Source organism: Eulemur rufifrons, chromosome 2 (assembly GCF_041146395.1).
Source record: "Eulemur rufifrons isolate Redbay chromosome 2, OSU_ERuf_1, whole genome shotgun sequence".
Taxonomy (NCBI): Eukaryota; Metazoa; Chordata; class Mammalia; order Primates; family Lemuridae; genus Eulemur; species Eulemur rufifrons.
Genome location: NC_090984.1, coordinates 31,983,120 through 31,996,173, shown reverse-complemented (window position 1 = coordinate 31,996,173; position 13,054 = coordinate 31,983,120). Strand labels below are relative to the sequence as shown.

General features: G+C 42.4%; 1 protein-coding gene across 2 annotated transcripts in view; it reads left to right on the top strand.

The window, feature by feature from the left end:
• APH1B (aph-1 homolog B, gamma-secretase subunit) overlaps positions 1–12,567 on the top strand; it is a 29,257-nt gene extending 16,690 nt beyond the window's left edge. For both annotated transcript variants that reach the window (XM_069459180.1, XM_069459172.1), the window contains 2 exons: positions 2,666–2,793; positions 9,620–12,567. In XM_069459180.1, coding sequence (XP_069315281.1) covers positions 2,666–2,793; positions 9,620–9,787 — 296 coding nt within the window. In that variant the 3' untranslated portion in view covers positions 9,788–12,567. The remainder of the gene's footprint in view (positions 1–2,665; positions 2,794–9,619) is intronic.
• Positions 12,568–13,054: the final 487 nt, after the last annotated feature.

Below are 13,054 nucleotides of genomic sequence, written 5' to 3'. Positions count from 1 at the left end.
TAATTTGGGTTTAGATTTTAGAGGTCCTTGAATGCTTCTGAGATGTATGGACCTGACTCTGGAGGCAAAGTCAATCCATCAAAGACTTCTTAGCAGGAAGGATCTAGAAATATGGACCTAAAAGAAAGGTCAGGACTAATGATGTCTTGAGGATGCTTATCTGGAGCTCACAGAATAATGCTCCTGGACAAGAATAGACTGAAAATTCCATTAGTAAGAGCTGAACTCTAGGACTTGACCGTAGGAGCATAATTGGCTCATCTCAATATTCAGGGTAATGCAGAGAGAAGGACAAACATAAGCTGCCGAACAGATGGCACATTAATGTTGTCATTGCTTTTTCTTCACATTTGCTTGTCATCTAGGTTATAGAAAACCTTTAGAGTATGGACTTTTTTTTTTTTTTTTTTTTGAGACTGAGTCTCTTTTGCTCTGGGTAGAGTGCAGTGGTGTCATCATAGCTCACTGCAACCTTGAATGCCTGGGCTTAAGCGATCCTCCTACCTTAATCTCCTGAGTAGTTGAAACTACAGGGCATGCCACCATACCCGGCTAGTTTTTCTTTAGGGACAAGGTCTCACTGTGTTGCTCAGACTGGTCTCAAACACCTGAGCTAAAGCGATCCTCCTACTTCAGCCTCCCAAAGTGCTAGGATTACAGGCACGAGCCACTGCCCGGCCCATTTTTTTAATTTAAAAAAAAAAAAAATTTGTTTCTAGCTACACAGGAGGCTGAGGTGGGAAGATTGCTTGAGCCTAGGAGTTTGAGGTTACAGTGAGCTGTGATTATACCAGTGCACTCCAGCCTGAGCAACAGTGAAACTGTCTCAAAAAACAAACAAACAAACAAACAAAACGCTTTTGTGCCTGTTTCTGCCTTGATCTTTTCTGACATAGAGAAACTTTAAAACTTAACTGGGTACAGTGGCTCATGCCTGTAATCCTAGCACTTTGGGAAGCCGAGGTGGGAGGATCACTTGAGGCCAGCAGTTCAAGACCAGCCTGGGCAACAGCAAGACCCTGTCTGTACAAAAGATTAAAAAATTAGCCAGGCATGGTGTCATGCACCTGTAGACTCAACCACGTGGGAGTATCACTTGAGCCCAGGAGTTGGAGGCTGCAGTGAGCTTATGATCACATCACTACGTTTTAGCCTGGGCAACAGAGACCCTGCCTCGAAAAAAAAAAAGAAAAGAACTTTGGGCATCTTCAGTGGTCTCAACTCCCCACCATCACTAGGCGTCTATCTACAGGAGAGCTTCCCTTTCCAGGATCATCACTGGGGTTAAAATATGTCAGTTTAGTCTGCCATAGCCTTAAAGTTTTATAAACTGTTCCTCTTCTACTTTAGTAATACTTACCATCATTTACTGAAATGATGACTCTGTTATACCAGCTGTAACAACTTTCTTTCCTCTAGCTACAAGTTATGTCTTTTTTGCTATTAAAAAGTGCTTCATGTAAGTGAAAATATGTATTTTTCGCAGTATGCAGAGGTTTTTTCCACTTAGTGTTATATTCTTGAGATTATTCATAATACATATCATATAGCATTCCTTCGTGTGAATACACCATGATACATTTATCCATTCTGGTGTATTATTACAGACAATGCCAATATAAATATATCTTGTATATACCTTCTTGTGCAGATGTGTAAGATTGTCTCTAGGGTAGTGGTTCTGAAACTTGACTATACATCTGAATCACCTGGAGAGCTGTTTAAACATGGACAGCTGGGGGTCCCACCCCATTATTCCTGATTCAGGAGGTGTGGGGCCCAATAGTTTACATTTCTAACAAGTTCCCAGGTGCTGCTGATCTATTAATTGGAGAACTAATTGCTTCAGAGTATAGACCTGGCTGTGGAATTGCTAGAGTGAAATAGAGAATGCAAATTTTCTACTTTAATTGTTAATGCTAGGTTGTCTTCCTACCAGCAGGTTGAAAGAGTGTTGTCAGGCTTGAATTTTTGCCAGTCTGCTGGGTGTTAATGGCATCTTATTATGTGGCTGAAAGGGGAAATCTACATGCTTTTTTTTTTTTTTTTTTTCCATTTTAAAACTTGCAGAATATATGGGGCTTGCCCACTTTAAATAAAGAATGTTATCCAGCACGCAGAATACACACACAACACACGGTTTGTTGGTGCTGATCAAATTCTGTGCCAGTTGCTTAGGAAGAATCTTAGGTAATTATTGTGATTTTTAGTATTTTATTTTTCCCTTGGCCTTTTTAAAAAAAAGATGTGAGGAGAAATTCCACTTTAGTGAGGAGGCTTGCTTAAACAGAAGTCACTCCTTTATTAATAATTGAAGTCTCTCTAATTAGTGTGGGAGGCTAATTGGGAAACAGCTGTTAGACATTGCAATAATATTATTGCATTCCTCAGGGAAACTACTTGAAAGCCAGATCCAAGCTGACTTTTTGTTGAACAGGTTCACACTCTAGATGAGAAGCTGCTGCAGAGCAGATCCCCTGCTCAGAACTGTTGCTCTTCGAGTTCCCATCAGAGCAAACGTGTGTCCAGGTCCTGTTTCTGTCAGGCAGTGGGTAAACTCTGCGGCACAGTGGACCTCAGAGTCCCCGGGCAGTGGCAGGGTGCTCAGTGGGCTTTGGTGTCTGTTGTCTGTGTGAATGAGCACTAATGGTTGGCTGTCTTTCAGCTTTCATGACGCTGGTTATCATATTGCTGCACGTCTTCTGGGGCATTGTATTTTTTGATGGCTGTGAGAAGAAAAACTGGTACATCCTTCTTATAGTTCTCCTGACCCATCTGCTTGTGTCAGCCCAGGTGAGTGTTGCCTCCATGCTCAGACTGTTTTTTGGAACTCAAGTCTGTATATCTAAATGGTAGATTCTACTGTAGATCAGCGATCCCCAACCTTTTGGGCACCAGGGACCGGTTTCATGGAAGACAGTTTTTCCATGGATGGGGGTTGGGGGAGGGGAGGCAGGGCTCAGGCAGTGATGCCAGTGATGGGGAGTGGCTGTAAATACAAATGAAGCTTTGGCTCTTGCCTGCCACTCATCTCCTGCTGTGCGGCCTCCTGCTGTGTGGCCAGGATCCTCCTTGGCCTAGGGGTTGGGAACTGCAGCTCTAAATGAAATACATGCTCATGAGAAAATTAGGAAATTCAGAAAAGTCGTTTAAGTGAATGAATGAATGATCTAAGGTCTTACAGCAGAAAGACAACCACTATTAATTTTTTGGTGGGTCTCATTAAAGATTTTTTTTCATGTATCTTTCTTTTAAATGGGTGTAGTCAAACCTGAAACAGTCCTGCATTATGCTTATGTTATGGAGCACATCTGAAGCAATTTCCAATTTATTGCAAATCCTTTAAGATATATATCTAATAGCTTTATATCATTACATAAAAATTATCACTTGTTGGATCACTTCCGTTTCTTTGGTTATTGTAATGCTGTCTCGAACGTCTTTGTACATGAAATGTTTTCCATACGTTGTTTAGATTCCAAGGCATGGAATTATGAAGTCAAACGATGTGAATATTTTTTTAAGCACTGGATACAAATTGCTAAAATTCTCTCCATAAGAGTTGTATCAATTTTACTCATTCTGATCAATAACAAAAGTGCCCATTTCACGCCCTCCTCACTGACACCATGACAATGCCAGTTTTCAAAATAAAGTTTAAAAAAAACTTGATATATTTTTAAAGTGCTATTTAATGCTTCGCTCCTGCTTTTATTGTAATCTGTCATATACTTACATGAGAATTACTCCTCCACTGCCTTGTCCAGACCCTTGTCATCTCTCACCTGACACTGAAAAGGTTCCTTCTGACGGTGTGCTGCCTCGTGCTTCTCTGCTCTCCAGCCATTGAGAGTTTGTATCAGATTTTCTTACACTGGGCTCCCTGCCCCCGGATCCATCTGCAGTGCCATCTTACTGCCCTCCTCCCCAAAGCCTTTCAGTGCTGCAGGGTACTAAAGTTACTCTTAATACAGGATGGCAGCTATGGAAAGCCAAATCTTTGTGGAAAAAAAACTAGAAAAGGGATGGATTAAAATATTAATAGCATTTATCTCTGAATGTTGGGATTTGTGGATTCTTCTTCATAGTTTTTGTCATTTCCAAATGTTCTATGACATAGTGCTTTTATAATCAGAAATCAAACATCCTTCTTATGGATTTAATTGGCCACTCATTCATTCAGTAAATGTTATATCAAGTGCCTTCTATGGTCCAGGCACTGTTCTAGGTGCACAAAACAAAGATCCCTGCCTTTATAATCTAGTGGGTAGAGGCAGGCAATAAATAATAGACATAATAAATAAATTCTATGGTATCTTAGGAAGTGATTGGTGCTGTGGAAAAAAGGAAAACTAGAGCAGGGGACTGGGACTCAGCGTGTGTGGGGGGGTCAGGGGTCACACAATTAGGTGGTCAGAGTAGGCGTCGTTGTGAAGGTGATATCTGAGCAAAGAAGTGAAGTGTGGGGGTGAGGAAGTTGGCCACGTGGCTGTGTGGAGAAAGAGCGTCTGGACTGAACAGCCAGGGCCAAGGACCCGGGAGTAAAGGCTGTGCTTGGCGTGCGTGTGGAGACGGGTGGTCGGAGCGGCATGAGCAGCGGGGAGCTGAGTAGGAGATACTGACAGAGGGTTGACAGTGGGAGGGAAGTAGCTAGAAGTAAGGGCCACATCTAGGTAATGTAGGACTTTGGCTTTTACTCTCAGTGAAATGAGGAGTCATAGGAGGGTGTTGAGGAGCGGGGCATGATCTGACTCATGTTTTAGGAGGATCTCTGCCGTGTTGAGATGAGACTGTGGTGGAGGAAGAGATTACAGTCCTCTAGGAAGGATGATGATGACTTGGGTGAAATAGCAGTGGAGGTGATGAGAAATGGTCAGATTCAGGACATATTTTTGAAAGTAGAGCCAGCAATATTTCTTGACAGACTGGATGAGGCATGTGAGAGAAAGAAGCAGGACCAAGGATGTCTCCAAGGTTTTTGGCATGGACCCTTGAAAGGACAGAGTTGCCATCAGCTGAGATGGGCCAGCTTGTGAGGGAAGGTCTGGAGTTCCCTTCTAAGCACATTACTGTGGAGGTACCTGTTGGGCGTCCATGTGGACATGTCAGGTAAGCAGTTGGATGAAAAAGTCTGCAAAGAATGGGTATACACAGACGAGAGGCCTGGCGGACACTCCAACATTGAGCTTGGGGAAAAGAGAAGGAGCAGCCAGTGAGGCAGGAAGAAATCCAGGGAATGACAGAGAGCCAGGTATCCTGGAGACCAGGTGTGTTAAGGAGCAGAGGAGTCGGCTGTAGAGATGCCTGTAAAATTCAGACTTTGTTTGAGGTAAGCCTCTTATTGATCTTACTGCTGCAAAACTTACCTCCTGCCGCTCTCCGCAATTCACAGCACCATAATCCCATCTAAGCTGACCCAGTGTCCCCAGTGGGCATGCCTTTGTCCTTGCTGTCTATCTGCAGTGATTCGTCTCCCCCACTCATCCCATGGGACACCTGCCTGGGAAGGTGGCACATTCCAGACACAGCACCATCCCTGGACCTTACTCATAGTTCTGACACTTATCCTTGGCTAGCATATTTTATTTAATATGGTTTTTACATCTCTCTAACTGGAGTTTGATCCCCAAGGACGGGACTTTGTCTTGTCAATCTTTGTATCTTCAGTCCTTGGCACATAGTCAACTATATTGAATAGTTGATGTTACTCTCTTTAATAATTAAAAAAAGACCCAGAAAACTTGAAAGATTATATACCAAAATGTCAACAGTAGTTGTTGCTCAATGGCAGATTTCAGAGAATGATTGTTTTATTAAAATAATATACATACAGAAAAATATACAAGTAGACATGAGTATACATCTTGATGAATTTTCACGGTGAACACACCTGTGTAACTAGCCCCCAGATGAAAATCAACATGCTGTCTGCCCCCAGGAGCCTCCTTGTGCCTCGGTCACTGCCACACTAAGGGTGACCATGATTCTGACTCATGACACAACAGCTTGGTTCTGCCTTTTGGTATTTTATGTAAATGAAAATGTACAACATTGCTCTTTTGTCTGGCTCCTTTGCTCAACCTGTTTGTGGAATTCGTCTTTCTATAACTCTGACGCACTCATTCACTGCTGTGTAGTAGTCTACTGTGTGTCTGCACCGTTATTTATTCATCCTGCAGCAGAGAGGTATTTATGGTGTTTCTAGTTGTAACTAGTTTCTAGTTTCTAGTTAAGTACTGCTGTGAACATTCTAGAGTATAGCTCTTGGTGAACTTGTGAGCACATTTCTTTTGGATGTACGCCTAGGAGTAGAATTACTGGGTCATGGGGTGCTTGTGTCATCTGTTCTTACCACTCAATTTTTCGGAGTGGTCGTATCAACTTACGCTCCCATCATTCATTTATGAGTTGCAGTGCCTCCACCTCCTCACCAGCACTTGGTGTGGCGTTCTCTACTGTTAGCTGTCCTGCTGGGTATGGATGTAATGGTATCATAAATACATAAATCAATAAATTATAATGTCATTAAAATTTTAATTTGCATTTCCCTGATTAATGACATTGAGCACATCCTCATATGTTTGTTGGCCATTTGGATAATTCTTCTGTGAAGTGACTGTTCAAATCTTGTGACCACTTATTGGGTTTATGTGTCTTTTTCTTTTTGATTTCTTTATATTTTCTATAGGAGAATAGTTGGTCAGATATATGCATTGCAAATAACTTCTATGATGTGGTTTGTCTTGACATTCTCTTAATGTTGTCTTTTGATGAACAAAAGTTCTTCATTTTAATGTTGTCTAATCAGTTTCTCTTTATGGGGTCACTTTTTGTGTTCTGTTTAATAAATATGAACCTAGCTAAATCTCAAGTTTTAAATTTTGTTTTATTTCTCTCATTTGTGTGTATTCTAATTTTCTACAACAATCAGGTATTGTTTTTGTAATTGTTTAAAAGAGAAAAAATGTTTTTTAAAGAAATAAGCTACCAAAAAATACAAAAGAGCTTAGTACTCTGTAAAATAAATTAAAATTCAGTGGATTTAAGGTATAGAAGAATCCAGAAAATGCTCACTGCCAGCTGTGTCCACAGAGGCCTCTTGAGAAAAGCATACTTTCTGCATAAGGTACTACTACAGAATCCGCCCATTTCCCTGGCCAGAGCTTATAGGTCAGGATCAGTGCCTTAGCCGGGCACGTGTGGGTAGGGGAAGGTGAGGACAGTGAGGGGCCTTGGAGACACTCGGCCTGAGTCCCCTGACAAGCAAAGGTAAAATCTTCTCCTTCGTTAGGTGTAGATGCAGGGGCTGGGTGGAAACCCATCCGCCCTCTTACCCCAGCCCTGCGGAGGAGGTATCCCCCTGTCAAAGGCCAATCCCTCCACTTGGGCTCTGGACTAGTCCATTCCCTCCTGCTTGAGAACTTCACTCCTTTGGTTATGCCCTCTGTCCCACGTCACCCGTCTTTCTGCCCTTCATCAGCAGATAGACGTATCTCAAATAAAACTCTTCACTACTGTCCTTTCCTCTTCCTGCCACCCTCTTTCCATTTCCCGTCACAGCAAACCTTCTCAAAGAGTAACCTCCACAAATCCTGTCTCACCTCCTCACCCCCCGCGCCCCCTGCACTCCTGGTCCAGCCTGGCTTCTGCTCAGCCTCGCTTCTAAAACTGCACTTGCCCTTCTCAACAGCCCAGTTTCGGGGTCGGGGGGGAAACTGCACTTGTCAAGGTCAAAGAGGACCTTCATTTTCCAGATCCGATGGACATTGTTCTTTTTCCATCTTGACAGCCTTTAATAAGAGTTGAGCACCCCTCTTTGAAACATTGTCCTCTTGACGTCGCATCACGCTGTCCTGTCTCTCTTACCTCACTGTTTGCTCCCTTCTCAGATCCCTTTGCTGGCTCTTATTCTCCTAATAATTTTTAAATGTTGGGACTCCTCAGGGCTTGGTCTTGACTTCTCTCTTCAGTTCTCCCTACAGTAGCTCCCTGGGTAATTGTATGTATGGCCATGGCTTTAAGTACTGTCTCCACGCTGTGCTCCCACTTTCATTTTTCTAGCCCAGGCCTCTCCTCTGAGCCCATATGCCTATATCCTACTGATTGTTTGCCATCTGCCTTTGGAAAGCTCATGGGCATGTTACTGTTAATACGTCCTCTTTGGACTTTATTCCCACCCATCACTCCAAGCTTGGTCTTTCCCTAGGTCTTCCAAGCTGGGTTTTCCTCAAGCCCTTATCTCATTAAATGGCACCGCCATTTACCTAATGCCAGAAACAAGAGAGTCGTTTTTGGCTTCTCCCTTTCCCTCGCAGTCAGCCCAACAGTGAGTCCTGTCAGTTCATATTATCCACTGTCTCCATCTCCACCTCTGTGACCACCCTGGGCTAAGTCACCATCCTGTACTCTCCTCATCCAGCACAATGTCTTCCTAATAGTCTCCCTACTTTCAAACATAACCTCCTTTGATCCATTCTCTGCAGTTTACAAAATCTAAATCAAGTCATTCAGGTCCCCTGCCTGGAACCCTTGTATGACCCTGCATTGTACTGAGAATGAAATCCACGCCCCTTACCAACACGTGGCCTTCCTCTCTGACCTCATCTCCCGTGCTGCCCCCTCCATCCCTACACATCCTCAATATCGACTCTTCTCGGGTTGTCAGCTGCACCAAGCTCCTTGCCCTCCTTTGGTTCCTCTCGCTGGTCAGCACAGGGCTGGATCACTCCTCCTATATGTCTCAGTTTAAATGCCACTTTCTTGAGGCCTTCCTTGACTACCCTAAGGAGATCACCTTGTTTTCACTGTCTAGCATCATCACAATTATAATTATGTTGTCTTAGCATTCATCACAATTTATAATTAATTTGTTTCTTCATTACCTGCTTCTCTTACGAGTACATAAGCTCCACAGGGATAGGGACTTTGGTCTTCACCATTGCATAACATAGTACCTCTTGGCATTCCGTCAGTGGTTTTTTGTTTTTTTTTTTAAGAGTAGTTATTTAGATTTATAGACAAGTTGTGAAGATAGTAAGGAATTCTCACACACCCTACACCCAGTTTCCTCTGTCACCAACATCAGATCTTAGTGTGGTACATTTGTCACAATTAATGAAACGATATGGATGTGTAATTCACAGAAGCCATCAGTGTTTTTTTAAATGAATAAACTTTTGGAACCCATAGCAGTTGGGCAGCTGAAAAGAGATGCTATTCCCTCATGTTCCCTTGAATACTAAGGACTCATACTAAAGTAATTTTGGACTTGTTTTATTCTTCCAAATTCTAAGAGCCAGTTAACACAGAAATGAATATAAACCCAGCTCAGGTTATACAACTTGTATCTCCTATAGGGTATTCCATTAGGTTCTGCCTAATGACTACCTTCTAGAGTTGTCATTTCAATACAGCAAAGCACAGGACCCACAGCCCAGTGTCTGTCATCTAGCTTAGTTCTCCGTGCCTTTGTGGATCCCTAACACGTGGGATACGTTACATGTTTGGTGAAACACACCGCAGCTGTTAAAATTATTCCATATTTTCCTGTACCTTTTATTATTCCACATGTTTAATAAACTTGCTGTTATTACCAGGCTGATTTCTTTTTCCGTTGCAGACCTTCATAAGTCCTCACTATGGAATCAATCTGGTGTCAGCATACATAATCATGGTGTTCATGGGCATCTGGGCATTCTTTGTTGCCGGAGGCAGCTGCCGAACCCTGAAACTCTGCCTGCTCTGCCAAGACAAGGACTTTCTTCTTTACAGCCACCGCTCCAGATAACCTCCGGGAACCAGCACCTCCCAAGCTGCAGGCTGTGTCCTTTAGAGGAAGCACAATTGTGCCTTTTTCTAAAAATCTCTCTTTCCAGTGGAATTGAGAAAACACAAAACTCTCTAGATACGAGTCCCCTTCATGTGACTTTCAAGCAGCAGTGCTCAAAAGGGATGCGTCTGAGCTATGCATCCTGGCTGCACGTTAGACTCGCCTGGGGAATGCTGGTTCTGGGCTTCTCCCCTCCAGATGTAACTGGCCTGGGCATTTGGTAAGCTCTGCAAGCTGCTCAGGTGATTCTGATGTGCATCCAGGCTGAGAACCACTGTCCAAATGGGAACTTCCCAAGAACACCATAAGTGAATGAAAATCTGGTGTTTAACTGTCTCCTAACTCAGCTTGTGCTGAGCAAGTCAGTATCTGAATGTAGGATCCTGGTTAGCCTTTGCCTTTTAAGTTCTGAGGTCACAAGAGGCTAAAGGGCTATCACCTCTGTAAACCGTTTCATGTACTTCACTAGTACTGTCTTAGAACATGGTAGGCTCTGCTTCCAAATGCAATAATAAATGACACTGGCTTACTCTGATAATTTAGTCAAAGTGAGATATTGATTAATGAAGTTTTTCCATTCTAAGTTTTGGTTATTTAGTATAGATTGCATTTCTTTAACTAAAAACAATTATTTTCTGACTTCCTTGGGAAAGTATTCTAAAATGCAGGATTTTTGTGCAACATCTGTATTTGCCCTGTTTACAGCTTTTCATGGGCTCTACCCCAAGGCCCTTGGCCACAGTGTTCAGCATGTGAGTGCTAGCTGCTGGGCTCCTTGAGGTGAAGCTCATTGCTTTATCTCTGAGCAGCTGTGTAGGGAGCTGAGCCATGTGCCCCGGGACAGGCTTCACTGGAGCTGGTGGAAGTGTAACCAAAAGCACGAGGAAAGCAAACCAAAAGCGTATTGTTGACACTTTTCGTTTGCTCCTGTGATACTAAACAGCACTTTTACCCAAATGGTATCGTGTAAAATTGAAACTATATCTTAAACTGCCAAATCTCATGCTGTTACATAATCCATATAATCTTTAAGTCTCATAAACATCCCTGGGCTTTGGTAGCAGATCTAGCATTCCCTTTATAAGATACCCAAGATATTCATTCAGCTTCTAAACAACGCTTTTGATGTTCATTATAAAGAAGAAATGCCATTGAATTGTGCCTTTACTAACTAGAATTTGTTCCCAGTTGATGTCTTTGAGGAGCTGGTAGTGTGAAATAGAAACTACCTATATGTTAAAGTGATACTTCAGTGAATCCCACATATGCAGTGGAACATTCAAAAGAGAAAGCAGCAGTGGGGGGCCCACAGTGGCAGGACAAGTGGTTTTGACAGTGCTGTGGTGGGGAAGAACAGTGGACATGCTTAAAACAGATGTGGCCGGTGTTTACAGCTAGACGCACATCATTCCAGAGACTAACACACAACTAGTCCTTTATCAATATCAATGCACCCTCCCCATGTTTAAAATACTAGAATATCTCAATCTAGAGAGTCAAGAGGAGTAGGGCTCCTGGTAAGGCTAGAAACAGTCTGATAAGCAATTGTGGTTATCCCCCTAAAGGTTATGTCAGCGCTATTACCAGTGCTTCCGCTGACGTCTGCAGCTTCCCAGCTTTCTCCCTTTAACTGGAAGAGTCAAGGACGTAGATAGAGACTGAACAGTGAAATTTACTGTGCAGAGTCGAGGGGAATAATATATTCATCAAACTGGGATTTACTAGTATTGAAACGTGATGTTCTTTGATGAATGCAATAAGAAAAATAGATAGTTGCTTATTACTATTGACTTACAAGTCTCTTAAATGGGTATTCTGATCAAATACTTGCTGATCTGTAGAGTGTGAAAAACCTGGAATTATTACATTAATACTACTCATACTTGAGCTTTGTAGGTATTTTCTGCACACTAATAGTTTCATATTAAGAAGCTGGATATTGTAAAATCTCATTTATAGGAACTTAGATGAGAAGAAAATTTTACTTGATGGTGAGACTGTTGTCTTAGATGAGGAAATTGTCTAATGTTCCTTCATTACCTGTGATTGAGGGACCTTTATAACCCTGATTTCTCTTAGAATGTGAGCCTTGCTGAGGTTGGCTTCGGCAAAGAAGCCCAGGGGGAGGGTGTAGTCTTCTTCTGTTGCTGTGTATAGATGCAAAAAAAAAAAAAAAAAAATGTTTCGTTTGTTATCTGTAATGAGCTTTCTGAGCGCTGAGGACATTGGAGAGGAGGAGGTGGTGTTGCTGTTGTATGCTGTCCTCCGGGGGGGACTTCCTGTTTGGTAGATAACAGTTAGAGTTGACCTGGGAATTGTGACTTTTGTTGCAGTGCTTGACAGTGTTGCCACATGAACGGTATTGATTTTGTTCTCTATTTATTTTTAACTCATTTGAATCAGTAGTTGTAACTGGAGAAGTTTTGTTACCTCTATCTTGGCCTGCCTGCCTGGCAGTGTAGTAGCAGCAGCCTCTTTTAGTAGAGCGTCTTAATGAAAACATGGCTGAAAGGAATTAATGATGATATCTGCAGACTGCATAGAAAGTGGCTTTTGTTCCCGGTGTTAATGTTTTTACTCTCAAGCACATTTCAGTGTTTGCTGAGAGTGACAGATCACCCCAGAATGCTAACTGTTCATATCCGTAGAGAGGATGCAATATAAGCAGTTGTGACAGCAGCTTCCTCCTACCTGGTATTCTTCCCTCTCACCTCAATCCAGCCCCCAAATGGGCATTAGCAGTCAGTGTGGGTCCGGGTGCCTGGCTGGCCCACCAGCCAGGGTGGCAGCCTGTCGTGGGCATCAGTGGCCTGCTTCCTGGAAAGAGCTCCTTGAGGGTGTTGACTTTTTGTTAGCTAAGTTTTTTCTGGGCCTCACCACTCCTAACTCCAGGTAGGCAAGGTAGATGTCACACAAAACAATTTTGAAGTGCTTTGCTTAGAGCATTTTGTTTATGATTGCAATGTTTACATTTCTTATTTAATAAGAGACTTTATTTCATTCTATTAAATGTTAGTATTTGGAAGAGGTGGATACTGTCTCTAAAATATGTAACATTTTATATAAGTTATACTGTTACATATACTTGCAATATCAGACCGTGCATTTAGTACACAATGCAATAGACTCTTTCCAGACCTGTATTTTTCCGTGAACAATAAAAAGATTGTTCAGCACACTACTCATTTCCCATGTTTTCTCTTCTTTGGAATAGTGTATCCTTCA